The sequence below is a fragment of the Neolamprologus multifasciatus genome, chromosome 6 (assembly GCF_963576455.1).
Source record: "Neolamprologus multifasciatus chromosome 6, fNeoMul1.2, whole genome shotgun sequence".
Lineage (NCBI taxonomy): Eukaryota > Metazoa > Chordata > Actinopteri > Cichliformes > Cichlidae > Neolamprologus > Neolamprologus multifasciatus.
The window spans coordinates 38,575,590-38,602,787 of record NC_140444.1 but is presented as its reverse complement, the minus strand read 5'-3'; the positions used below and the strand labels follow the sequence as shown (position 1 = coordinate 38,602,787).

The following is a 27,198-nucleotide window of genomic DNA, read 5'->3' as shown; positions in this document are numbered from 1 at the left end:
GAAGCGTTTCCCGTTGCAGCCGATGGCGGAACACGGGCAAACACTAACTGGCTGAAGAGGATTCGCGGTTTTCGGCAAAAACAAAGACCTACGTCAGCTCACAGTGAAAGGTATTTATTCAGATGCAGGGACGTGTTCTAGAAATTGTATCGGCGGCTGTTCGTGTGACGGAACTGCTAGCATGCTTTCCAGTAGCAGACGTTAGCGGTAGCTAAAAACCAGTTAAAGCCAAAATGGCTGGTATGTAGAGACTCAGTGTTTTCCCGGTTTTCTTTAGAACAAATATAGTATTCCGTTCACTCCAGCGCAGGCTGTTGTATTCCATTTAGGGACTCGATTGATTGTACGTCTGCACCGGTGTGTAAGCGGTAACGCTAAGGGTAAATAAGGTAGCTGTTCCCGGTTCAGAACACCAACACTAGGCCCTGCAGCACGAGCGGATTTCTGCGCACCGTGCAGAAAATTCACGAAGTCTCTGTGGGGTTGTGAAAATCAGGAACATTAGACTACAAGACAGACATAAGAAAATATGCTCGCCCTGTGCATTCTGCATGCGGCAGTGCAAAGGCCACATTGTCGCACTTGAAGCTCTGACTGTCCGGAGGATTGTGCTCTTTCAGTCCATCTGCACCTGAAATTGCGGATAGTTTCACTTTTAGATGGTCAGAAAACAGTGCTGCGTGAAATGACGAGGCGTGGCTCCTGTCCGAAATATCAAGCTGAGATGTCGATTTCTCCCAAAATCTACATTTGTGGAATCAGCAGCAGCTGTAAAAATCCTTACAACATATGTGCTGTGGGTCCCACAGGAACTTAGCTCTGTCGGCGTCTCCGTACTCGTCACAGGTGTTTCTGTACACTATGACAGCCACTTAGTTATGGCTTTCCATGTATGCCCTGCATGCTAGCATTTTGCACCCGGCTGTTATAAAGGATAAATACCCTACAATAATGCAAAGAAAGTAGAGAAATCCCAACAATCATCATCATCATAGTTTATTTATATAGCACTTTAAAAACACAAGATCAAAGTGCTGAACAATAGAAATATCAAAGATGCAATAAGAATAATAAATACGATAAAATAATAAACATAGTAAAAACACTAAAATATGTAAAAACAGTGGAATAATAATAATTATATGACCCCCTGTGAGCAAGCGCTCAGCAGAACCAGGCTCAGGATGAAATGTGTGGCTTGTTCTGACAGCACCCTGCAGCACAGAGGTACCTTTTCATTATCTGGATTCATTTACACTGACAATGTTGATCACATGAATGAAGTGCTCCAGGCACATCTAACCAATCTGGGTGTTTCATAGATCACATGACTCTTCTTCCACAGAAGATTGGTCACATCTACCTCAGAGACATTATCAAAGGTTGATGAAAAGTCTGTAAAGACTTCAATTGAGTTTCATTCATATTGTGCCGAATCACAACTTGTAGTTATGTGTAAAGTAAGACCATACAGTAACTGAGAGAAAACAGAGACAACCCCAACAGTCAGATATCCCCCTATGAGCAAGTGTGTTGGCAACAGTGGGAAGGAAAAACTCTTTATACAGGAACAAGCCTCTGGCAGAACCAGGCTCATGCAGACTCTGCTGCAGCCTCTGGCTCCCAGCAGCCTAGCTAAGGGAGGAGACCTGATCCATCCCTAACTATAACTATATAGAAGTCCAGTTAGTTAATTTATCACCGAGCGCGTTCTTGGTGCTGCTGTTTATTGCTAAGGTAACAGCTGCATACCAGAGCTATGAAACTTTAAATTGGATCCATGTAACCATTAACGTTTACAGTCCCACAGCCTGATAGAGGAGACGTGGAAAGTGCTTCAGTTTGTCACAGATCAAAGTGAAAAAATTTGATGGATTGAGCAGGTGTATTTCATCCTGTGTGAAAAACACTCATCGGCAGACTGGAGTCAAGTAGAACGATACTTTATCAATTTCTACACAAGTTAATGCACAGATATTTCCTGGAGAATGTGATACACAGTTTGTGTTTCATTCATTGGCTTCAGTAAGGTACAACACATCATATCTGTTTTTCATGTGAGAAGGGGTCCCCTTCACCAAAGGCGTGAAAACACAAAGGAAAGAGACAGTGCTACCTGTATCTGGATGTCATCCTTTTCCTCCTTAAGTCAGGGCTCTAACACACAAAATGGGCTTAAAAGGCTGATTTATTTACAGTATAGTTGTAGTTACTGTCAGCAGATAATACAGACCCTCCTGTCTCCAGACAGTGGACAACAAGCTGGCTAAACAACAACAGCCGATATTATGTCAGCTAATGTTGGGCTTTAGGGTCCTAAAACTCACATTTTGCTCTGATAAACAGTTTGAGTACATTCTCATGTTGAGTTTATTTCCTAAGTGCCCAGGTCCATGATGTCACTAATGCTGGATAACAGCAGCTAATAGTAGTGATGGGTAGATGATGCTTCATGGAGTGTGTAGCACTTTGCCTTTATTGTGTCGGCACTGTTAGACAGACACTGTGTTGGTGTGCTGCTTAACAGTGACATCTGTTGGATTTCAAACAATATAACCTGGATAAAGAGTGTGGAGAGAAACTAAACCAGTTTGATATGTGGACACCAAACGAGTGATAAACGTCGTCTCCTTTACATGTGTAGGAGTACTCTACTCTGAACCCCTCCGTAATAACTGCACTTCTCACTGCATCGCTGCGAGAGAGCCCATCCACCTTTGGGAAGAAGGTCATTTAAGCCGCTGACGAGCTGAAAACATAAACACACAAACAGCACCAAAGACGGTTTCCTCAGCACGAGTGCACATGAACCCACAGTTGTGCTTTCGAATGAACAGAATTTGCCACCTCAGCGCTACGTGACACAGCAGCTGTATCGGTCACATGATTTTTCTTGCACTGGTGCAAGCTTGATACCTGTGGTACATATCAACTTTGATTCCATAATTGTATTTTTTAACTTGAGTATCTCAGGGTCGGTCTGATGCTTTTTACATTTTATTGTAAGCGGTCGTCAATTCCACGGAAACGCCTTGGATTACTGCACCTCTTCTAGCTTTCTTCTTGGACCTAACACACTGTTACTCTGTTACTAATGTCTTCTTCATCTGGAGGTAAACATTAGGGGTGCAACGATACACAAAATTCACGGTTCGGTTCGATACTTTGGTGTCACGGTTCGATATTTTTTCGATACAAAAAATGTTCATGCTTTTTTAATTTGTCATTTATTAAAATTATAAATATATATTTTAACTCAAAAGTACAGTTTTTAAATTTAATGTTGCTGAAACAACAAAGTAATAAAAAATAAATCTATCTCATGGAGAAATCACTCATCTTTGGAAAACAGAGTTTATTACAGAGAAATGTCTCTTTCCAAAATAAAAGCTATACTATACGCTTCTTCTGGGCTATACTCTCAGCAGCATATTAAACATATCAGGTCCCCATAAGGAGAATCATGTGCTAACGGCTGTCTAAATGACTCGGGTAAAGTTTGTAGCTGCTGCTTGTTGTTTTTGTCTGCTTCCACTTGTCTTTGCACTAGGATGATGTCGGAGTAAATGTGCAGTCATATTCGTTGTGTTCCCACTAGTGCTGTCAGCGTTAATCTGAAATGACGTTAACGCCACAACACGGCAAATCTCCGTTAACGAGCTACCGCGGATCGCCCCGTACGTGGGGCTGGACGGCTAACACGTTAACGAGCTAACTGCGCTAACGCACTAGTTCCCACCAATGTAATTGAGCATTGCTGGCACATCCGACATACTGTTTTACTATAGTCCATGACGCGCTTACCTTCAGGGTCATACGTCACATGAAAACCAAAATAGTTCCAAACGCCAGATCTGAATGAGGGTGGGGGAGGTTCAATTTGCCATGTTGCAACGAGCTTAACTTCTGTCTTGCTAGCTTGCCCTGCGCTCAGTGAATCTGCGTTCGACTACTCCGCCTAGGCTGCACTGTCGACCACAGATCCACTGAGCGCTCAACACAGACAGCACCGTCAGAAGAAAAGTTGATAAAATAAATTAAAAATTTTGTATTGTTCGATACATATGCATACCGAACCGAAAGCACTGTATCGAACGGTTCAATATCGATACGAGTATCGTTGCACCCCTAGTAAACATGTCTACTTATTTAGAGAAACTGGGGTGGGACAGTATGAAGAAATCTGGAGATTGTCTTTGGTTCCAAATAATTCACATTTACTAGTGCCATGATGAGAACAAAATAGGGCATGTTTCATAAATCTAACGGTAACTTTGTGTGCAAACTAATTTTTTTGTGCAGGGTAAGAATATTTCCATGCAAATATGAGTAAATACAGACCCCTTACAAAAATTAGAATATCATGGAAACATTCATTTATTTCTGTAATTCCATTCAAAACGTTAAACTTTCATAGATTATAGATTCAGGGCCCACAACTTAAATGATTTTAAGTACTTGGTTGTTTATTGGTACATAATTTGGGCTTCCAGGTCATAAAACCCACGAAAACAGAATTTCAAAAAATTCCGTTGAGTTTGCTGGCCAGTCAAGCACTGTGATGGCATGGCCATCAAACCAGGCTTTGGGGCTTCTGGTGTTATGGGCAGGGGCCAGGTCCTGCTGGAAGATACAATCTGCATCTCCATACAGATCCTCAGCAGAAGGAATCATGAAGTCATCTAAAACACTCTGGTAGACTGTTGTGGTGACTTTGGATTTAAGAAAGCAGAGTTTACCAACACCTGCACCGGACATTACACCCCAAATCAAGACTGACTGTGGATATTTCACACTGGACCTCAAGCAGCTTGAGTTGTAATCCTCACCCGTCTTCCTCCAAACCCTTGGACCTTGATTCCCGAATGAAAAGCACACTTTCCTTTACCCGAGGACCCCAACAGTTGTAGCCCATCTCCTGCATGCGTCTGAATGTGGTGGTTTTCGAAGCTGTGACTCCTGCCTCGTTCCCCTCTCTCTGGATCTCTGCCAGATGAATCTTCTCTGTTTGAATTAAAACAGTCATGCCCTGTAAAATTTGGGTTGATGTCTTCACAGTGTTCTAATTTTTTGAATTCCTGTTTTCGTGGGTTTCGTAAGCTGGAAGCCCAAATCATGTACAAATAAACAACTAAGTACTTGAAATTGTTTAAGTTGTGGGTCCTGAATCTATAATCTATGAAAGTTTAACATTTTGAATGGAATTAGAGAAATAAATCAACTTTTCCATGATACTCTAACTTTTTGGAAAGGGTGTGTATTTGGTCCAATATCATGCTGAAAAATGGAGTCTTGTTCCAGATAGATCTAATGGCACTTTTCTCCTTTCATAATTCCATCAGTTTTGATGAGATCCACAATACCACTGGCTAAAGGGTTTTAGGCCTCCCAATTATTCTTTTGTTATTTACTTTTCTTGACTATTTCAAAATATACTGCATATCAGCCGAGATACGCCAGGTTAACTCACCTTGTTGTGGAACTTATTTTATGCCTATTAAACTGTTAGATTTAGCATTTTTATAGATTCAATTTGAGAAAATGGAACCAAGTTATGTATTTTGTGGCAGGGTTCTAGTAAAAAAGTGCAGTAAATTATAATTTGGTTCTTTGTTGTTTATATGTAGGCACAACACTGGTTTGTTCCACTAGTTAAGAGCCTTTTTTTATATTTGTGTGATTCATATGTCAGCATCACGTGGATTAACAAAGAAGATAATATTTCTCTGAAAATAGTCAGGTACAAGAATTGGACTGAAAATAAATGAAAAAGCAGCCAAAAGAAGGACTTTGAAAGACCGACGTCATGGTAGTCAGTAGGGCTGTTCGATATAACGATATATATCGGATGATGATATAAAAACATCTATCGTTTGTTTCGTGGTGTCACAAAATAAACAGTTTACGTTGATATTTTTTTCATGATTTGATGGTCACTGTAGTTATTATTAATTTCTTAAAGTTCTCTCTTTCTCTTATATTTAATATAACCACACTACAGACAGACAAGCGCCTATTTTTATGCGTTGTCGTTAGCAACAACGATGGTAAAACCACCGCGTGTCCGCTGGTTTATTTTCCACATAAACCTTTCACAATAAAGCTCAAGATCCTGTTGAGATTTTTCAAAATAAACTGAATCACGTGAAAGAGCAGAGTATTTACTGATGAGAAGTAAAAAGAGCCGCCAGGTGCTAAAAAATAAACCTTAGACTGAAATGTTAGAACAGGCTTTTCCCCGCAGCACGCCGTGTAATAAATACTCACAAAGAAAACGGCGGCCGTTACAACTTATGTCTAAAAATGTATCGTTTCATGCATCGGTTAAAACACTCGACTCCAGCTACATGACGCGCAGCTGGAAACACTTCACACAAGTCGAGCTGCCCGAGATTCACAGAATTTACAGAGAATGTTAAATGTTTGTGATTTATATCGTTATCGGGACGATAGATGTCTTATATCGGGATATGAGATTTTGGTCATATCGCACAGCCCTAGTAGTCAGTAATAGTTGGTTGATGTTAACAGCCATGTGAACATTTATAACTGTTGGATAGCTGTGGAAAAGAGAGTTTTACTAATCTATTGAAATTCCTCATGATGTGTCCTTTGGTGCTGTGAACATCAACTACGTCAGCTGTTAGTGACGGAGGAGCTGGGCCTGTCTGCATCCATGCTGTGTCATGTTTTGTGTCAGGGTATCAGTGATCTTGCAAATGTGTCCAATCCAGCAGTAAGCTTTACTGTCACTTGATATCAGTGTATCCATTTTGTTTTGTCTGTTTGTTTTGACAACTCAAGTCTCTGTTAGAGATGGAAAAATGTTGCGTTTGAAGAGCCTAGATTAGGGCTGTTCGATATAACAATATATATCTGATGACGATATAAAAACGTCTATCGTTTCATTTTACGCTATCGTTTGTTTCGTGGTGTCGCAAAATAAACTGTATATTAATTTCTCAAAGTTCTCTCTTTCTCGTATATTTAATATAACCACACTACAGACGGACAAGCGCCTGTTTTTATGCGTTGTCGTTAGCAACAACGATGGTAAAACCATCGCGTGTCCGCTGGTTTATTTTCCACATAAACCTTTCACAATAAAGCTCAAGATCCCGTTGAGACTTTTCAAAATAAACTGAAAGAGCAGATTATTTACAGATGAGAAGCAAAAAAGAGCCGTCAGGCGCTAAAAAAATAAACCTTAGACTCAAACGTTAGAACAGGCAGCACGCCGTGTAATAAATACTCACAAAGAAAACGGCGGCCGTTACAACTTATGTCTAAAAATGTATCGTTTCATGCATCGGTTAAAACACTCGACTCCAGCTACAGGACGCCCAGCTGGAAACACTTCACGCAAGTCGAGCTGCCCAAGATTCACAGAATTTACAGAGAATGTTAAATGTTTGTGATTTATATCGTTATTGGGACGATTGATGTCTTATATCGGGATATGAGATTTCGGTCATATCGCACAGCCCTAGCCTAGATTCACTGTTAGTTTAAAAACTGCATTGCTTTTAAATTTTGAATCATCATAACAAACGCTCTCTCGGTCTCTCTCTCTCACACACAATTTGGTTAAAGGTTCTTAAGATTCATTCAAAAACATTGACCTCAGACGCAGGAAATTTGGTCATGCTATTTACTATAAGGATCATTAAAGAATGCAATGCTTACTCATGCTGTTTAAAAACCCGTTCAACCCGACTAGTCCATCTTGTTAAAGGAAGCATATTTAGTTTATTAGCTTTAATATATCGTGTTTGGATTTCTATAGTGCTTTTTCTAATCATACAGACTAATCAAAATGCGTTGTTGTTTCTGCTTGATCATGTTGACTTTCAGCAAATGGTAAGTGTTAATCCTAATTTCTAAATATTAGAATGGTGGGAGGTAAAACTGCATTATGCACTTGTAGGGTGATTTTGTTCTGTACATTTTACCCAGGAGACGACTGTCATTATAGCCACATTGCATTGTGTTTAATATATATAGGAGGGTAATGATTGGTGCTTTGGATGAAATGTTCAGGTTTTTACCTGTCAGGTTAGATTAACATGTGTAGTGTTTAATTTGGTTGTTTCGTTAGTATTTGTTGTTTGGGGTCATCGTTCTCACTGTTAGTTGTTTGTGCATAATGTTGCTTTGCTTTTCCATGACAAAGGAAAAGCAGGATGGGCGACACGCTCCACTACTAGACTTAAAGCTGACCAAATTTCTTAAAGTTTTCAAGAAGGCACCGCAAACACAGCGAGGACTGGTAAACCTTTTCAAGTGCCTGGAAGATAAAACAGAGACTTTATTTAAAAGCTGCTGTTGAAATGAAAAATGAACTCTCGTTTATTTGTAATAGTATATTTCTGCTTTTCACCTCAGCCTCGCTGTCCGTACAGACAGTAATTCACGTCTTACTCCTGTCCTTAATTTGGAGCCCATCGCCGACACTACCAGAGGGACCCATTTCATATTTGGGCCTACGGCTGGTCTTGCTGGAGTGATAGCTCTCCGATTGGCGCAGGTTGAGACCGAGGCACAGATTGCTCTCCGGCAGCTTGCTGCTTTAGCGACCATCACTTTCGGCAGCCAGTGTCACAGCAACTGGTTTACAGCAGCGCTACCTCCTCACCTGGCCCTCCTGACTCTTCTCAATCGACCTCAGGCTGTGGGGTACTCAAGCTATAAAACCTACAGAACCACACGGCCTTGTCCGTCTGCTGCCATGTATCACCAACACCCACAGGGCTCACAGCCATTTTCTAATGGGGGCAGACCGCCACCTCGTCAGCCACCTCCGAATCAACATCAGACTCGCTCTAATATGCAGGTGATGGGTTTCCAGTTTCCTCGTCCGACCCAACTACCTGATGAGCTTGAGTCTGCACTGGCAATCCGGGGTGCCAGGGACATGGACCACCGCCAGATTGATCACATGACCCAACCAGATCCACACCAGAACCAAGGTTCTGGGACCAGTCAGCATGGAAACTTTGGCTCTAACCCAGTATCCCTCCCCACTGACAGTCAGTCTGAACACCATCAGAGAGTAGATTGGTCAAGCTACCAACCTCCAGCTAAACTGTTTGCTGCTCCTCCACCTTCTTCAAGTCATCAGTCACAACAAGCAGCCCAACAGCCTCAGAACACCCAAGCAGGATCAAGACTCTCAATTTGGACTCCGTCTGTATGTGAATCTCTTTCGAACCAAGTTCGGCATGTCCACGGTGCCAGTGGGGAGGGTCCGAGTTTATACACACCAGAGAGCGCAGGAAGTATCTTGGCTAGCTTTGGACTTTCAAATGAGGACTTGGAAGTCCTGAGTCACTACCCTGATGATCAGTTAACCCCAGACACCTTGCCGTTCATACTCCGTGATATCCAAATCAACAAGTCAGGGAAACAGAAGACTTTGGCTTCCACTAGCTCATCCTCATTTTCACACGGCGCCCATGACATGCCATTGCCTCCTTCCCACTCGTCTGCATTGGCATGTCCTCCCTCTCCAGAAGTGCCCAGCCTCCTTACTGTTACACAGACAGCCGGTAAAGTCATTGACTATGGGCATGCCAGTCGCACCAAGGACGAAGGCGCTAACGTGGGGAACTTCAAAAGAGAACCACTGTCTAGTGAACGGACAGTTAAAATGTTCCCAGCCTTGTCCTCTTCATCGGCTACAAAAGTAGATAAAAGTGAAAGACGGCAGGTTCATTTGGAACACACTGAACCAAGCAAGCATGGAGACAGTGACTATCGCAGGACGAGCAGCCTCCAGCGCGAGAGCAGTCATTCACCAGGGAAAGAACTTTCGCTATCTCCTAGATCCCGTGATCTAGACAGAGACTACAGGCATGATGGAACCAAACAAAGATCTGAAACGAGGAGTGACGTTTCTTCGAGAAGGTCCCTGTCCTCTTCCTGTGGGTCAAAACCACACAGCAGCGGCAAGAAGTTACCTACACCCACCATGATAAGTGATTTCTCAGCTGTGTCTCCAAAGGTGTATCCCCATACCTGCTCCCTATGCCACATAGTGTGTGACCAGGAAAAGGTGAGTGCCCTCGTGAATGCCCATTTAACAGTGTCCAACAGTTTTCCTAAACGAGTACCTCTGAGTAATAAATTGTAGTCCGCAATCTTCACCAGACAATTGTCGAGATGTTGTGTTTTATATATTTTTACATGGATGATGTTTCCTATACACAAAAAAGGCAGAAATCATCAATCATTAAGCCAGATATTTGTACTTCTGACAGCTACACGTGGCCGTCACCGTCTTGGATATAAGCTGTTGTCACAGCTGAAGTTCCCTTAAGTGTTGCTAACATACCCTACCACAGGGATAAAAAGAGAACTGTGGAGGTACTAACATCAGTAGGTAGGACTTAACAAGCTTTAAATAAAATTCATTGGGACTTCATGTGTTTCCCCACTTTAAAGAAAGCAATCCCACACTTTCAAATTACTCCCTGTTATATTTAATTACTCTTAAATATCTATGGAGTGCAGTAAATGGTTATTTGAAAACATAATTTCCTTCCTTAGGGATTATTAAAGTATTCTAAATGTTGCCACATCCTGTGAACTTTGACTAAGATGCCTCTCACTGACCAACTTTTAGTCAACTATTTGGGGACAGGTAAACAAAAACATTGGTGATGGCAAAGCCTCGTGGAGAGTCCATGATGGTAAATCACAATAGTAATTAAATCGAGGTTTGGGTTTTTGTTTTGTTTTGTTTTTTTGCTTGTTTGGTTCTTTGATTGTTTGGGAAATCAACTTGCTAAGATGGCAACAACTTAAAGACCAATTTTTCTTTACTTCCTTTTGTCTCGTAATGATTTCATTGATACGTTAGAACAACCATTAGAGGTGGGGGTTGGTGTGTAGTCATCCGACAGCATCTGCGTATCCTCGCCCAAATTAGGAGGTGCTTCCACAAACAGAAGAGTCAGACGTTTGGTTTTTCCTCTTCAGAAACCTCAGGGTCTTGTCACTACCAGGTTTTCTTCAAGAGAAGAGGCAACTGTCTGGTGAAGTTAAATGATTTGAAAGCGTTGCCACTATGGCAGGAGAAATCGGCTGTTTCTTAACTGTGAAACATGTTACTCCGCAAACTTATCAAAAGGTTAAACCTGGAACTGCTTCTTCAAAAAGTACTCTCCCGATTAGCTGTTTGATATAAAACTCCATCGAGTTATTGCTTAAATAGGATACTACTTCTTGGTTTTTTAATAGCTGTAGTAATAAACGTGTGTACTGAATAAATCCTTTTAAAAAGCTGTTAAAACTCAGGAAAATCAAGGATAATGAAATAATTCTTAAAATTACTACTGTTAAATAAACTCTTTTACTCAGTGCTTTGGTTTTTGGTTTTGTGGTGGGTATCCCTGCAGGTTGTGTTTTCATTGAGACATCAAAGTTTGACAATTGTTTGTACTGTCTTTGAAGCACCTCGAGGCAACTGTTGACATGATTTGGCGCTATATAAATAAAGTTGAATTGTCTGTAATCACCTATGTTTAGGCTTATAATTAATATAACTTTAAGAACCTGTATAGTTGAGAGACACAAACATTTCCCATATTTGACAGTTGGTTTAACTTTTCTTAAGAAAAACAAAAAGACAGAATAAGTAAGGTGGAGACAATCTAATCACTTGGCATAATGACCTTTTTAAATGGTTGAATATATTCATTTTCATACATCCCAGGATCTAACAGGGATTCCACAGCATAGGAAACTGATTGGTACATAAATAATGCTGTTCAGACCAATCCAGTGTCCAAAAAAGACATTGGATTGGTCTGAACAGCATTTGCCTGACTTTTGTTAGTTTGAAGATGAGTAACTACACTTCAGATGGTGGAAATAGAAGAGTGCAACCAGATAAACAAACGATGTCACTTCTGCCAGCATCTGTAACAGGATGTGAGCAGAAAGACCAAATCCCAGACACGGGCCTTTTGCACACCATGCTGCCAGCTGACACAAAGATCCACTACGCAGAATTTACATTAAATTTCTTTGACTTTCTGTCTTTGATGAAGATTTGATGATTTTATTTTTTTTTCCAGGACTGGGTTAAACATGTTAACACTGTCAACCACACAGCTGCCTGCAGAGATCTGCGCAACAAGTGAGGAATCTTTAATGTGTTCCTGAAACCTTCTACCTGCAGTGTAGCAGGATAAATAGTGATGACTGTTGTGCTTTTTTAGGTGTCAGAAAGTAAGAAATGCATGCAAAGTTACACGCATATTGTTTGTGAATTACTTTGTGACAGATGAATACCGGGGCAATAAGTTAAATGCTCTGTCATGTAAGTGGACTCCAGCTCTATTGGTGCTGGTGGTCTGGACAAAAAGAGCCTATACTATTAGAAAGGAAAGCCCAACAATCAGACGCTCCCCTATGACAGAGCATGTGGCAACAGCGGGAAGGAAAACTCCCTTTTAACATGAAGTCACCTCTGACGGAACCAGGCTCCGGGAGGGGCGGGGCTATGTGCAGCGATCAGTTGGGGTGAGCACCAGTAGTGACGTTTCAGGGGAGAATACAGTTAGACAGGGGAAGGGATGAGACCAACAATGATTCAACTGTCAAAAAAGGACAATGACCTTTTAAACAAATACCTTCCAGGCTATTGAAAGTATTTTTCCTCAGGATATGATGGTCTCATCATATACTGAGGAAAAAGACCTAGAGTCTTGTATTTGATAGGTTCCTGACTCTCTTGATAATCCCATCTGCTTGTTTTTCTCTAAAGGTACCCTGGCTGGAAACCAAATCTGCGAAGGTCAGTCAGACCTGTCCTCTAATGGTTCCCATAAACTGTTTTTAGCTCCACAACCAGTGGAAGTCGCTTTAATCAGATGGCTTGAAAAGGTTTCACATAACTTGATAGTGTTTAAAAAAGGAGAAATTACTTAGAAGTTGTGTTGCTTATACATTTGAAGGTGGTTCTGAATTGTCTTGTTCCATAAATGAGTCCATATGTGATGGATGAGTAAAAGTAATCTTCACTACAGTTTGCTTCCTTGCATAGAATGTGCTTTATTGTTATTAACAGCTTTATCAAATTGCTATTGTTCAGTATGGGCACTTGAACACTCTGTAGGGTTAACTATACACAACAGTGTAACAGTCACATGTCTGTGCAGTATTGGCTGCAGTTAAGAAATTGATGACAAATAGAAAGAAACAGCAAACAGAATTTCATGAAGCTCCTCCTGCATCGCTCTCCTGATCCAGAAATGTGTCCCATCATAGAGCCAAAGCCCCCTGCAGTTAGAAACAGGAGCCTGACCTCTGATTGGGCCTCTCCATAGTGTGAGTGGCTAAAACGAAGGCTCATTACAATTTAATCTTTTTTTCTTTCTGTTTCTAGTCGGAGTGGACGATATGGCAGCCGTGCTCTGTGGGATCCCAAGGATGGCTCTCCATCCCGCTCCATGTCTCAGTCCCTGTCTCGTTCTCGTTCTCCAAGTCCTCCTTCAAAAAAACGTCGGGTGGACAGCCACCCATTCAGGCCACAGAGGAGGCGTAATTCCCCTCAGCGTTACCCACAGCAGACGCATGACACAGGTACATCTCATGCCAGAAGGGAACATGATGTACACAGTTCACAATGTGTAATCACGCTACACTCCTCTGAAATATAATTTTGTGCCATTTCAATTCAGTTTTTGTTATATAGCCCAAAATCACAACAGCAGTCACCTTTAATAGCTCCCCAACTGAGTTCAGCTGTTCACGAATCAGTTTTTAGGTTTGGTTTTAAAGATGACTTTTGTTGCATTGAGCCGTAGTTTAAATGCATGGGCTCTAATTATATTGTATGGAGGCTTGGGGTGTGGAGTGGGCTGTTTATTTCCCACTAACAGGCAGCTTTTTATTTATCAGGAGACCACTGAAGCACGGCTAAATGAAGAGAGGTGTAGTCTGTCTTAATTAGTGGATATATTTGGACTTGTTAGTTAAACAAGTCAAATCTTTAATCACTTTTTAACTTTGTGGTAACAGTTAACAGGACCAGTAGCCTAATGAAAACCATTTACATAGATCAGATATGGTGCAACCTGTGGCTTTTAAATAAGGTGTGCACTATGCTTTTGTTATGTACGAGGTGCTGTGCTGGAAAACCTCTGACTTCACTCATCATTTTGCATTTAGAACACAGGGATCGGTTGAAGTACCGCCACTCTGGCTCACACAGTCCGTCTAATATGAACCGAACATTCAGAGAGTACTGGAGCGCCCGGAGGGACAGGGTTTCAACAGGTTAGTGTGTGGTGGGTTTTTGTTTGTTTTGGTCAGAAAACACCCAACATATGTCTGATATATAGGGATGGGTATCGTTTAGGTTTTATCCGATACCAGTACCAAACCGGTACTTTTGAAACGGTGCTGGTGCTTAAACGGTGCTCGAACCGGTGCTTAAAGAATGGAGAACACAAACTTTGTCCAAAAACCTCTCATGTTCAGCTGTTTTTTTGTAAAAAGATAACAATGTTAGCCTTTTCTGCAGCTATGGGGCATATATGGTATCACTCTTGGCTGGAAGCAGTGCTTAAACAATGGAAATGTGAGGGAGCAAACTCCTCAAGATGGGCGGTGACCATGGTGGCCATTTAGAAGTCGGCCATCTTGGATACAACTTTTGTTTTTTCAATAGGAAGAGGATCATGTGACACATCAAACTTATTGGTAATGGCACAAGAAAAACAATGGTGTGCTTGGTTTCAACGTAACTTTATTCTTTCATGAGTTATTTACAAGTTTCTGACCACTTATAAAATGTGTTCAATGTGCTGCCCATTGTGTTGGATTGTCAATGCAACCCTCTTCTCCCACTCTTCACACACTGATAGCAACACCGCAGGAGAAATGCCAGCACAGGCATCCAGTATCCGTAGTTTCAGGTGCTGCACATCTTGTATCTTCACACCATAGACAATTGCCTTCAGATGACCCCAAAGATAAAAGTCTAAGGGGGTCAGATTGGGAGACCTTGGGGGCCATTCAACTGGCCCACGGTGACCAATCCACTTTCCAGGAAACTGTTCATCTAGGAATGCTCGGACCTGGCACCCATAATGTGGTGGTGCACCATCTTGCTGGAAGAACTCAGGGAACGTGCCAGCTTCAGTGCATAAAGAGGAAACACATCATCATGGAGCAATTTCAAATATCCAGTGGCCTTGAGGTTTCCATTGATGAAGAATGGACCCACAGCCATCGACATGTCAATGGCTGTGAACAAAGAGAAACTTGTAAATAACTCATGAAAGAATAAAGTTACGTTGAAACCAAGCACACCATTGTTTTTCTTGTGACATTACCAATAAGTTTGATGTGTCACATGGCCCTCTTCCTATTGAAAAAACAAAAGTTGTATCCAAGATGGCCGACTTCTAAATGGCCACCATGGTCACCACCCATCTTGAGGAGTTTGCCCCTCACATATACTAATGTGCCACAAACAGGACTTTAACATCACCAACCATCCCCATGTTATTACGGTGTATCCATATAAACGGCCCCTCCCTGTACACTGGTGTAACTGTGTGTGTTTGCACATGAGAAACATCCTGGTTTGGTTCTGGTGTCCGTCCCACGTTTTCTACATTTACAGATCCTGACAGAGCAGTTTGATGTTATTATACATGTACTAGCTCTTAGTAATGAAACAAATACACAGGTCAACATGCTGTCATTTTGTTTTCCCGGCATATCCGTTTTAGGGAGTTTCTCTCGCGTTGCTGTGAAGCGTCCACGCCGTGACTCAACCAAGCACCCCACTGACACTAGCCGAGATCGAGCCTCACACTTGGGGGGTCACGGCTCCAAGCATGGGTCATCACAGCCCTCCACCAAAAGCCTTAAGGCTCTGAACAAGCATGGACCTAAGACGGCTAAGATGGTAAGTGACAAAACTAACATCACCTTTAATATAGTTTATTTTAGTTCTGACAAAAGCCACAGTTCAGACACACCTCGGTCCACATTTTCAGTTTAACTTGGTAACACTGTGGAAGAACGTGTTGGGTAAATAACTGATAAAAAGCAGAACAGATGGAGGGGTAATATTCTAGAAAACATTTAGATCATATAATCCTCACGCTTACACTGCAGCTCTGTAGCGTAATGTAGCGTCAGACATGCGGTGCTGCCTACAGTGGCAGCTGCTGGAAGAGCGAGGACAAGATTATTTAATTTGAGACAACACAATAAAAAAGTTACCTTGGCAACAAAGGTAACTAAGGCAGTAAAGGTGTGCTACAGGTTTCCTTCCTCTCCTGTGTAATTTCATCCAGAGCTTGTTCAAATCATTTACTGGCAGCTATATCTCCAACTTAAACCTGTGTTCTTTAACCCATATTGACTGTCAGGCTCATGTTTGTCACAAACTGCGGTTAAACATGTGCTGTTGCTTTCTCTTTGGTAAGTCTGCCAAGCCTCCACCGGCCAAGAAGAAGAAGAAAACTGTGACTCCAGCCTCACAGGACTCTCAGTCTGTTGCCAATCGTCTGGTGTATCTGACGGGCATCCCAGAGGACGCCTCTGAACAGGAGGTCACCGATTTGGTCGGGGCCTTTGGAAAGATCAATAACGTCATCCTCATGCCGCGTTCAGAGGAGAGCGAGAAGGGCCAAGGACAGAAGGTGGGTCAGTGGGCAGGGTGTTTCTTTTTTAAACAGATGATAACTAAAAATAAAAAGTGTTTTTTGTGTCATTTATCCTTTCTGTAAATGTGGTGATCTGTTAGTTTAGTTTAGTCTGGCTAGTCTAATCTCTGTCCTGGTGTTTCAGGCCTCTGTATGCATGGTGAAGGCTGAAGACGCCCAGGCTCTGGCCACCTCCACAAACCTCTCCATCAGAGAGCAGCACATCACAGCTTCAGTAGCTAAGGTGTGAGAAATGTTTTTCCTATTTTGAATCATGTCCGTGTAACAATCCAGACAATCCGGCTTTCTGGCTTTGAGAAGGTTCCAGAGCAACATGATCATCTAGAACTTTCCTCAGTGAGGCTTAAAGCTGAAGACAACTGTTGTGACACCTACAGAAGGTGTTCTGTGCCACAGATGAAGAAGTGTTAATACACACCTGTGTTTCACTGCTCCTCCCTCTTTCTTACAGAGCCCTGAAGGAGAACAGTCCACTGATGCTAACAGGTTTGTCACAGTTATTGGCTCAACACTAGAACTACCAAACACCCTACAATAATCCATGTAACGTGTTTCTGTTTGCAGTCAGCTGTTCAGTCTGTCTCATCTTTATAACTAGTGCCACACGCTATCCAAAACTTCATGTTCTTCCTCTGTAATAATGACATTATTTACATCTCTTATTTATTGAACCCTTTATTAGTTTCTTCTAATCTCTATTTTAACTTTATGAGCTGTAAACATTTACCTAAATACTTGTTTTGTGTTAATTAAAATGTAAAGAAGAATATGATTAAAGAATGAAAAACGTGACTGTTGTTGCAGGACAGGGTCAGAATGACCTGATGGTGCTTTTGAAATCCTGTTTTTCTTTCGTTCACAGCAAACCGTCCGTAGAACAGAACAAAGATGCAGCTGGAACAGACACAGGTAGGAAACATCTGCAGGTAGGAAACATCTGCAGTACCACCAAAGACACGAGTCATGGTTTACTTAACTACCAGCTACTGCCACGAATGTGTAGTTTGTGTTTTTAAAAATTCAATTCAGTTTATTTACATTTTTATTTATACAGACCCAAATCACAACAGGCTCTTTATATTGTAAGGTAGGCCCTACAAATCATGTGACCCCCTATGAGCAGCACTTTGGTGACAGTGGGAAGGAAAAACTCCCTTTTAACAGGAAGAAACCTCCAGCAGAACCAGGCTCAGGGAGGGGCGGGGCCATCTGCTGTGATTGGTTGGGGTGAGAGAAGGAAGACAGGATAAAGACATGCTGTGGAAGAGAGACAGAGGTTAATAACAGATACGATTCAATACAGAGAGGTCTGTTAACACATAGTGAGTGAAGAAGAAACACCCAATGCATCATCATCAGCCTACGTCTATCACAGCATAACTAAGGGAGGATTCAGGGTCACCTGGTCCAGCCCTAACTATATGCTTTAGCAAAAAGGAAAGTTTGAAGCCTAATCTTGAAAGTAGAGATAGTGTCTGTCTCCTGAATCCAAACTGGAGGAGAGAGACCTAATATTTAATAATCCACATTTCACAGTTTTACTCTGTGGTTCAGATGTGGATACTGTGTTGTTCTTTCTTTGTGATTTTCTATGTTTAAGTTGTTTGTTGCTGGTATTTAGTTTGTTTTTTTGACACAGTCTCTATGGAGATGGGTTTTTGGGGGGTAGCAGGAGGAGAGAAGCTGCAGAGAGGCGTGTAAGACTGCAGCTGTGCTTCCTGGTCCCAGCTCTGGTCATATTTTGGGGGGTTTAATAAATTCGTCCATATTTCTAGAAATGAGAGCTGCTTTTAATGTATTCATAGTAACAGAAGATAAGACTCAGTCATCACTACATGATCCAAATACCTCACTTCAACAAAATGCAAACATCATGACTTCCTCTGAACTGTCTTAATGAATTAAACACCAGCTGATGTGCAGATGAGTTTGTATCTGAAAGCTCAGTTTAACTCACGTTGTCGCCCTCTCACCATGACTCTCAGCTGCAGAAGGCAACGCTGACCAGAAGACGTCTAATGAGGTACATAATCTGTATACTGAAGCTTGATTAGTGTAACATATTCCACCATGTCTGTCTGGGAAGGAGAAAGACATCGGTTAATACAAACTGTCTCATACAGAAAGGCAGGCTGCTGATCACAGGACTTCCTGAGAGCGGCTGGTCAGAATGTGACATCATTAACTTGATCCAGCCCTTCGACACTCCCTCTGACATCATCCTGGCAACACAAATGGGAAAGGTTAGTAATTATACTTTGTTGTTTCTAATAGATGAGAAAATGCTTTGACACAGCAGCGAGGTGAGACAGACGTCCTCGCCTGCTGTCGTTTTGCTGTCGGGTCACTGAAAGTGTCAGGTTAAGATGAAGGAACTGAAGTGTCGTCTCTCCCATCAGTTTGCTTTAGATATTACATTTGTGCATGTCGAGGATGTCTCGTTTCATCACCGAGCAGCAACTCACAAGTTTGTTTTATGCAGCGAACAGCAGTGAGTCATGTGACCTGCTCTTATTAGTGAGCATGCACAGATTCTGCCAACTGAAAGCAGAGCTGACAGTTGGTTGACTAAACCAACTCTTCCTAATGTTACACATACATGGGTTTGGCTTTTGTAGGTCAACTCTTAGACCAGCCTTAACTGTCTCTATGGTTAGTTTCTCAATAAATGTCATAAATACACAATGATGTTTCTGCCTGGCTGGGATCAGCTCGCACTGGGATGGTTAAAGCCAGTACCTGGATCAGTGGGTTTCCCCTTCGTCTTTTTGCATCAGTAAACACATTTCTCCAGAGTGTGTTTTCACTTTTAATAGTGTCCATAAGTAATATGTCTGCAGACTGTTTCCTGTATAGATTCAGTGTCCTCGTTCAGAAATGTTGACAGTGGAAAATGATGCTGTTTGTGTAACAAATGACTTTCCTTTGGTGTGTTAGGCACTTGTGTCAGTGCCACACATGGACGTTGTTCAGGAGATGGTAAAGGTCCACACGTTCGTGCCTGCCAAGGTGAAAGACTGTGAGGTTAAACTGACGCCGCTGAAACAACACATCAGCTTCAACACACCGGTACGACTCGGCTGATCGTCTTCACTCCTCTGTTGCTTCTAGTTTTCTGTGTCGTGCATCTTCAGTTGAACGATGTGATCTGGTTTCCTTAAACAATGATTGATTTGAACACAACACTCTTCACACAGGTGGCGCTCTACAATCTTCTGATGGGACCAGTGGATCCATTAGTGAGTACATCTTCACGTCCTTCATCCCAGCATTATGAGCTCTTTTGAGTTTTGAGTCATGAAAGGCTGCTGGTGGTTTGTACATCAGCTCGAGAGCGAAGTGACGTAGGAGTTTAAATTAATACCAGAAGTGTGTCTACAAAGACCACAGTGACCTCCAGAGCAAAGGTCAGCTCCTGAAGGTCACCTGTTGACACCAGAGATGTGTGTACTTAAAAAATGACCATTTTGAATCTCAGTGACGTTGACTTCAAAGTCAGAGCAGGGGCGTTTATTTTCCACTCATATGCAGGTGTTAGCTCTGTAATGTGCATTAAATGTGGTTCAAATACAGTAAGTACACACGTTCATATACATGTAGTCTATAGCTTTATTTTCTGTAGCCCATAGCTTTGGTGCCTATGTGGTTTATTTAAGGTTTATTGACCCTGTGCACGAGAAAATGCTAACTTCCTGGTTCCTAGTTTAGATCGATCAGTTGTTTACATCACTCAACACAAGCAGAACTGCAGCAGAAGACACATCGTCCACATTCAGAAGCACATCTCTGTACAGTGACTGTTACTATGATTTAAACAGGCAAATGTTCAGCATTCAAACTACAGGTGAACAATAGTCAAACCAGATGTTTCCGTTATGTCGTTATCAGCTAGTCAAGTACACACCTACACAGCATGTTAACAAACCGTGAAAAAAGCCACACAAAAAATGAACGATTGCTGGTAACGGTTTCTATACATTAGTATTTACGAAGGGTATGTTGTGACTTACCCTCAAAATTACAGCGGTCCCTCGCTATAACGCGGTTCACCTTTCACCTCGCTGTTTCTTTAGTGCAAGTTTGCATGCTTTTTTTTACATCACATTGCGTCCTGATCGCTGCAGACGATCTCCTCCGTGACGTCTCTCCTGTACAGAATCGCTGCATCGGTGCAGCAGTGTGACTCTGAAGTGCAGGGCTGTATGTCCACGATGTCCACGAAACGTTTTGCACCGTCAAAAATAAAATTGGCTTCTTGATTTCACCTATCGCTGGTTATTTTTAGAACATAACACCCGCGATAAACGAGGGACAGCTGAGAAATATAACATTTGAATCCATTTTCTCTTTTGCTCTGAGGCGCGGGGAAAAATATCGACAAGTCGATGAACATCATTTACAGATATATTGGGTAAATGCCCGAGACATCTATAGAAATGTAAATCGCCGCTTGATTCATTCATTTGCTTAACTTGTTTTGGACCGTAAACAAGGCGCGAATAGGACACCGGAAACAAAGCTCCCCACAGGAGTTTTCGCACCGGAAGTAGCATATGCTAACGTGCACGTAGTCAATTGTAGCCATGCTAAAAGTGTTACTGTCAGCTTGCTTTAATAAACTGCACTGTCATGTACAAAACTGGAGTAGCTGTAGAGGTGGCACCCCTGTAGATCCACGGCTGAGTGACCGCTCATGCTTTCTGAACATCTTCTGAATGCAGGAAGTTGAGAAAAAGGCGAAGGTGGATTTTGATATTTTGAACACATTCGAGCACATTTTTTCCATGTTCCATATATTTATTCATTATTTACTTGACCTAAATCAAATCTAATGACAAAAATACAGCTGAAGGAAATGATCAACAACCATATCCGCTGCTAGTTTGCATTAAAGTCATTAAATGTTGCTGCGTGTTACAGAGTCGAGCTCCAGTCAGCTGGAACAGCCTGCTGGTTATTGGGAATGTTCCCGACACACCAAGCGGGTCCTCTGAGGTCGAGAAATTGGTGCGACGCTTTGGAACAGTCATCAAGACCCTCGTGCTCAGCAGCATGGTGAGAGCTGTGCAGCTGTGCAACACTCAGCTGCTCGGCTTTAAAAACCTCGAGTCACCTCGAGGAAAGTTGTAAAGACACAGGACTCAACTTCATAGCATTAAACTGCTGTTTGCCCGACTGTTGCAGACATGCAGTTTGCTAACAAGCTTGTTTGTTTTTGTGGTTGAGAGTAAGCATTTAAAACCAGTGGGTGACATCCACATGCACCCCTCACAGTCCCTACAAACATTTTGCAAAACAAAGAAACCTCACGTGCTTCACGTCACGTTTTCTCTTCCTGCTCAGGTGATTTGTGAGATGGCCACTGCAGCCATGGCCCTGTCCGTGTACAAGCGCTTCCAGGCGTTTCCGTGTATAATCCAGAACAACCCGCTGTTCTTCTCCCGCAAGCCCGACCCCAAAGCCAGCACGCAGACTAAAGCCATCGCTGCCCCTCACGATGCATCCGAGGTCACTACCACTGATATTTGGTTACAGTTAACACGGTCCATGTACGTTTACTCATTTCTGGAGATTCAGCTTTTCTTAAATGCTTGTGTGTGCGTGCGTGTGCATCTGCAGGATCCACCTGCGAATGGCCAAGCAAAGCAGACGTCTGCAGACAGAGAGGAAGCAGCGCACAGTTCAGGATCTCCCGAGGAGAGGATTGACAAACACGGAGATGCTAATAAGATGACGGGCAGGGAGGAAACAGCTGAAGAGGTTTTAGAGGCGTGCAAAGACGGTGACGTGGAAAAAGACGAGCTCACGGTTTGTGACTCTGCACCGGAGAATCAGTTAGAAGCAGACACAACGGGAACGTCAGGCATTGACGTCAAGACGACAGAGGAGAGTAAAGTCAGTGCATCTGAAGCAGAACAAACTCCTGCAGACGAAGAGTCACAGCCGCCTCGCCTGGACGGCGAAGCAGGTTCTGAGGAAGCAGCCGAGCTGCCCAAGGTGTGTGCACACAAACACGTGATTACATGCATACAAATGATGTTTGACAATTAAAACAGTGTTTCTGCTGTGACGTCACCAGGTAACTCAAGCCATGGTTAATGCGCTGCTTGTGGAGTGCAGAACAGGGCCCACCGGCAGCAGCAGAGCAGCACCCCCCGGTGGAGAAAAGGGGGAACACCAGACAGAGACTAAGCTGGGCCAAAAAGCAACAGAGACTAAAGAGATGACCAAAAAACAGATGGGTGTGGAAGGTGAGGTGAAGAGGCAGGAGAAGGAGAGAAAAGAGGCAAGAAAGGAGAAGGAGGTGAGGGAGCGAATGAAGAGGCAACGGGAGAGGGACCGAAGGGGCTGGGAGAAGGAGGAGAGAGCCAAGAGGGAGTGGGCTGAGAAATCCAGGAGGGAGAGGAGGGAGGAGGAAAGAAGGGAGTGGGAGAGGAAGGAAAGGGAGAGAAGGGAGAGGAAGAGGGCCCACGGCAACGGTTTATCGGGGTCGAGGTTTTCCTCCAGGTCGGAGGGATCCAGGCTAAGCTACGGGAGGGATGAGCGCCACAGTGTGGAGGCTGACGCCAACGCGGTGAGGAGACGTGAAGGCTGAAGTTTACAGCGTGTGGAGGCCATCGCTTTATCTGCAATCCTGTGTCTTTGTCCTTCCCTGATCGTAGGAGGAGGAGCTGGACGAGTTCCCGTTCGACATGAGTGACTTTGTCACCGTGGACGAAGTCGGAGACGTGGCCGAGCTTCCACTCAAAAGATCAGAAGAAGGGGAGACCCCGCCCACATGTGTCCCACAGGACACTCCACAGGTAGCTTCACTGTGGCTGTGCACACAGAACTTATCATGTTTGATTAAGGACGTTTCAGCCGATGCTCTTCTCCTGTTACCCACTGGTGTTTTTATACTCGCTGAAGTCCAGCCTGTCACTCGGGACGGTTCATGTAACTTTGAAATGATACGGAGGCTCTCGGGGTTATAAAGAAGAAATACCCAGAATATGTTTTACTCCTCTGCTGTAAAGGCTGATGCTTCCACCCTGCCAGGCGGTGGCACAGACACCTGACTGTGTGAATGCAGTGACCAGAGAACGAGCTTCCAATAGATACCACGGGTGTTTCTACTAGGAGGGAGACCGCTAACACCGCCATTATTTCTTTCTTTATGGGTCTGTTTGGTTTCTTGTCACCACAGACCTTCCTGGTTTTAGCTGTGCACAGACTGTCTCCATCACTCTGTCCATGTTTACACTTTAAGTCTCCTTCATGACTCCACTGCTTCGTCTGCACCCACAGACATCCGAGAGTGGATGCTGCAGGCTTGTGGTAAAAACAAAGATCCTGTGTTTCAGTTCTTTAGTCAAACTGAAACTAAATCTAAGCTCAAAGAAGACTTTAAAAGCCTGATATGAAGCTGGAGGAAGGGCTGCTACAAATCTGGGAATTATTAAGCAGGCTTTCGGTCAGTAATTGCAATCTTAGTGACTTTTTAATTATTCATACATATTTGATAAGAAGAAATCAAAAAGATGTGTTGTGATGTGTTGCTGCTAGTCTCTGGACTGCAGCAGCACAAGTGTTGTGTTATAGAGTCACAGAGAGTCTAATCCACTCAGAGGCTCTAAACACTGAAGCAGTTTTATTTTTACAGAACTAAATCACAGCGACAGTCGCCTCACTGCGTTTCTGTATTATAGGTTGGGACAATAATACAGAGAAACCCCACAGTGGGAAGCAAAAACTCCTTTATAACAGGAAAAGCCTCTGAAACTGGCACAGGGAGGAGCTCCGCCTCCCAGTCTACTAACAACAGGTAAACAGCAGTGTGAGGGCTCTGTTGGGCTGATACAGCACCGCCTAGAAGACGGAGCCTGAAAATTCACTTGTATGTGATTCAGTTCTGGATTCACTGCCACTGTGGGAGAAATAGTTCCTGCTGCGGGATTTTGGATCAGCTGAAGAGAGTTTTTAGGACTTCCTGATAATAATTACAGTCGTCCAGCCTGGCAGTAAGAAATGCAGGAAGTAGTTTTTCAGCGTCACTCTGAGACAGGATATTTCTTAGTTTTAATGTGGTTCGGTGTATGCATTATTGATCCCTGTGTCATTTGTACATGAGGTGGACCTGAGTGTGAGTGAGAAACTTTACAGCAGCATGTGCCGCCTCTTGTTTTCTACTTCTAGGACGCAACCATTGATGTCACAGCAGCTCCAGCGAAGCCTGAGCTCACACCTGAGGGGGATGTAACAGCTAATCTGCTCCCCAGTGCTGCTGTGTCCCCACCGCCAGCTTCACAAGCCGAGCCTGCACACAGCCCAGTGCATAACCCATCCGAGGCTGACGTCACACCTCAGCCAGGTACTCTGAATAAACCATGTTTTTTTCAGCCCTTCTGTATGTGGCGTACTTGAACCTGAAGTCTGTCTTTGCCCTTCAGATTCCTCATTAACTGCTGAGTTCGCCCCAGAGGACCAAAGTGTTCCCGTCCCTGCAGCTGCAGCAGCTTCCTCCTCAGCAGCAGAAAGAGGCCAAGATGGCGATGAGGAGAATCTTCTGGAACCTCGTGAGTCTGTTGAAGAAGAGAAGATGGGATTGGTCAAACAGGAGGAACACTTGAAGGTGCAGGACCAGGAGAACAAGGACAGGAGAGAGACAGCTGCAGAAACTGGTGAGGTGGATTCATTTAGCATCTTGAGAAGAAGAAGTGGTTGGCTGATGGTGTCATACACAGATTCACCCCCCGAACAAACAGCACTGGTGACCTGGGATGAGATCAGGGGTTGAGTTAAGCCCTGTTTTTGTCCGGTCTGTTGCAGGGAAACAGGAGCAATCTGAACAAAACCCCAGTGCTGAAGAGGAGAGCGAGAAATTAGAAACAGAACATTCCCTCCCTCCTTTTGACCCCAGCAACCCAGTGGGTAAGAAACTGTGTTGTCTGTATTTGTGTAGCATGGCTCACTCACAGCTGTTCAGATGTCCTGACATCTGAATTCAAACTCTGAGTCAGCAGGATTTATGCATTAATGCTAACATGCACCCCACAGTTAGACCAAGAGTCATTCTGTTTGTGTGTCCGTCCACAGGTTTGGAGTTCCTGGTCCCGAAGACGGGTTTTTTCTGTAAGGTGTGCGCTCGGTTCTTCAGCGGCTCCAAGGAGGCTGAAATCAGCCACTGCAAAACCCGCAAACACTACGAGACGCTGCAGGTAGAACACGTAGTTATTAGTCTGGATGTATGAAGACGGAGTTCAGTCTGTTGTTTGTTTCCTACTCATTACCAGTCTGAGTGCACCTTTAAATAAGTAGGACTTAAGTAGGCAAGAAGTCCCAGGTTTGCTAACGTGACCAAAATAAAAGCCTTACAGGTAAAACACACCTGGCTGAGGCTCATCTTACACTTTTAGCTCTGATTGTAACCAGTTTACACGCCCACACATCTGTTTGATCACAAAGAACTTGTTCTGCTCTAATCGCTTTCTTATGGATTTTGTCCACGTTCTCCTAGAAATACTTGAAGACGTCCAAAACTACGAGCGAGACTGCCAAGCCCGACTCCAGCTGAACTCCTGATGCTTTGGGTCCAGATTCTCATGTAGATTTAGGAAACTGTCACATTTTAAACTTGAACTGTTAACTGTTTTTTTGTAATGTTTGAGGTTTAATTGAACACTTTAACTCCATTTCTAAAGACAGTTGCTGTTTGCTTCACGGCGTCGCCACGTCCAAATCTGATGTTTGTTTTGGTTCTTGATGGGTGGGGGAGGCTGAATTTGATTGCATCTCATAGATAACATTAGTGATGGAAACTGTGCGGCTGAAGATGAACTCCATCAGGAATCGTACACAATCGAAATGTTTTTAGTGAACTATTGTTTTCCTCCTGAGTCTCATTTCAGCTGTGAAATAAAGATATCAATATTCTGAGCACCCACATCTGTAATATTTGATTGGCCAGATGTGTCCATCACACGCTGTTATCCAATAAGCAGCGTTTAGGTTTCACAGTCAGGGTAAAAAGTAGGGATGCAACGATACCGATTTTTACAAACCGATACGATACCGATACTTGGATCTGAGTACTTGCCGATACAGAGTACAAAAACTGATACTTCTACCACACACACACACAAATGCAATGAATTGGAAGACAGATTTTATTATATTCTCTGCTGATAAAAAATAAAATCTTAATAAAAATGACCACAAAAAAATTTCAAGTGATAAATAAGCACTTCTGTTAAATTATTGCAGAGTCTCCACATTGTAATTTTACAAAATATCACTGAACTATTGGCACTGTCTCGAGCTTTCAGAATAATAAACACTTCTGTTGATTTATTATATTTCATATCGCAGCTCGAGTATGCTGAGAAGACGGTGCAATCCTATTTTTTCCATGACCGGCATTGGCTGGTCATCCAGAGCGATAAAATGAGTCAGAGCCTCTGTTATTTTAACTGTTCGTGGATTTTCTCTTGACATTTTTCATCGCTTTTCCAAAACCTGAGTTAAA

The 27,198-nt window shown here is 43.0% G+C and overlaps 1 protein-coding gene across 1 annotated transcript; it reads left to right on the top strand.

The window, feature by feature from the left end:
• On the top strand, positions 1–26,610 carry LOC146517685 (zinc finger protein 638-like). Its single transcript, XM_085163859.1, has 25 exons — positions 1–110; positions 8,386–10,054; positions 12,081–12,142; positions 12,773–12,802; positions 13,394–13,590; positions 14,179–14,286; positions 15,750–15,928; positions 16,455–16,670; positions 16,819–16,917; positions 17,146–17,180; positions 17,557–17,603; positions 18,680–18,717; positions 18,818–18,937; positions 19,632–19,763; positions 19,892–19,933; positions 21,615–21,749; positions 22,038–22,202; positions 22,314–22,691; positions 22,774–23,268; positions 23,357–23,497; positions 24,870–25,044; positions 25,124–25,354; positions 25,503–25,604; positions 25,770–25,891; positions 26,191–26,610. The coding sequence occupies exons 2-25, from the start codon at positions 8,729–8,731 to the stop codon at positions 26,245–26,247; spliced, it is 4,632 nt and encodes a 1,543-aa protein (XP_085019985.1). The 5' UTR covers positions 1–110; positions 8,386–8,728; the 3' UTR covers positions 26,248–26,610.
• The last annotated feature ends 588 nt before the right edge of the window (positions 26,611–27,198 follow it).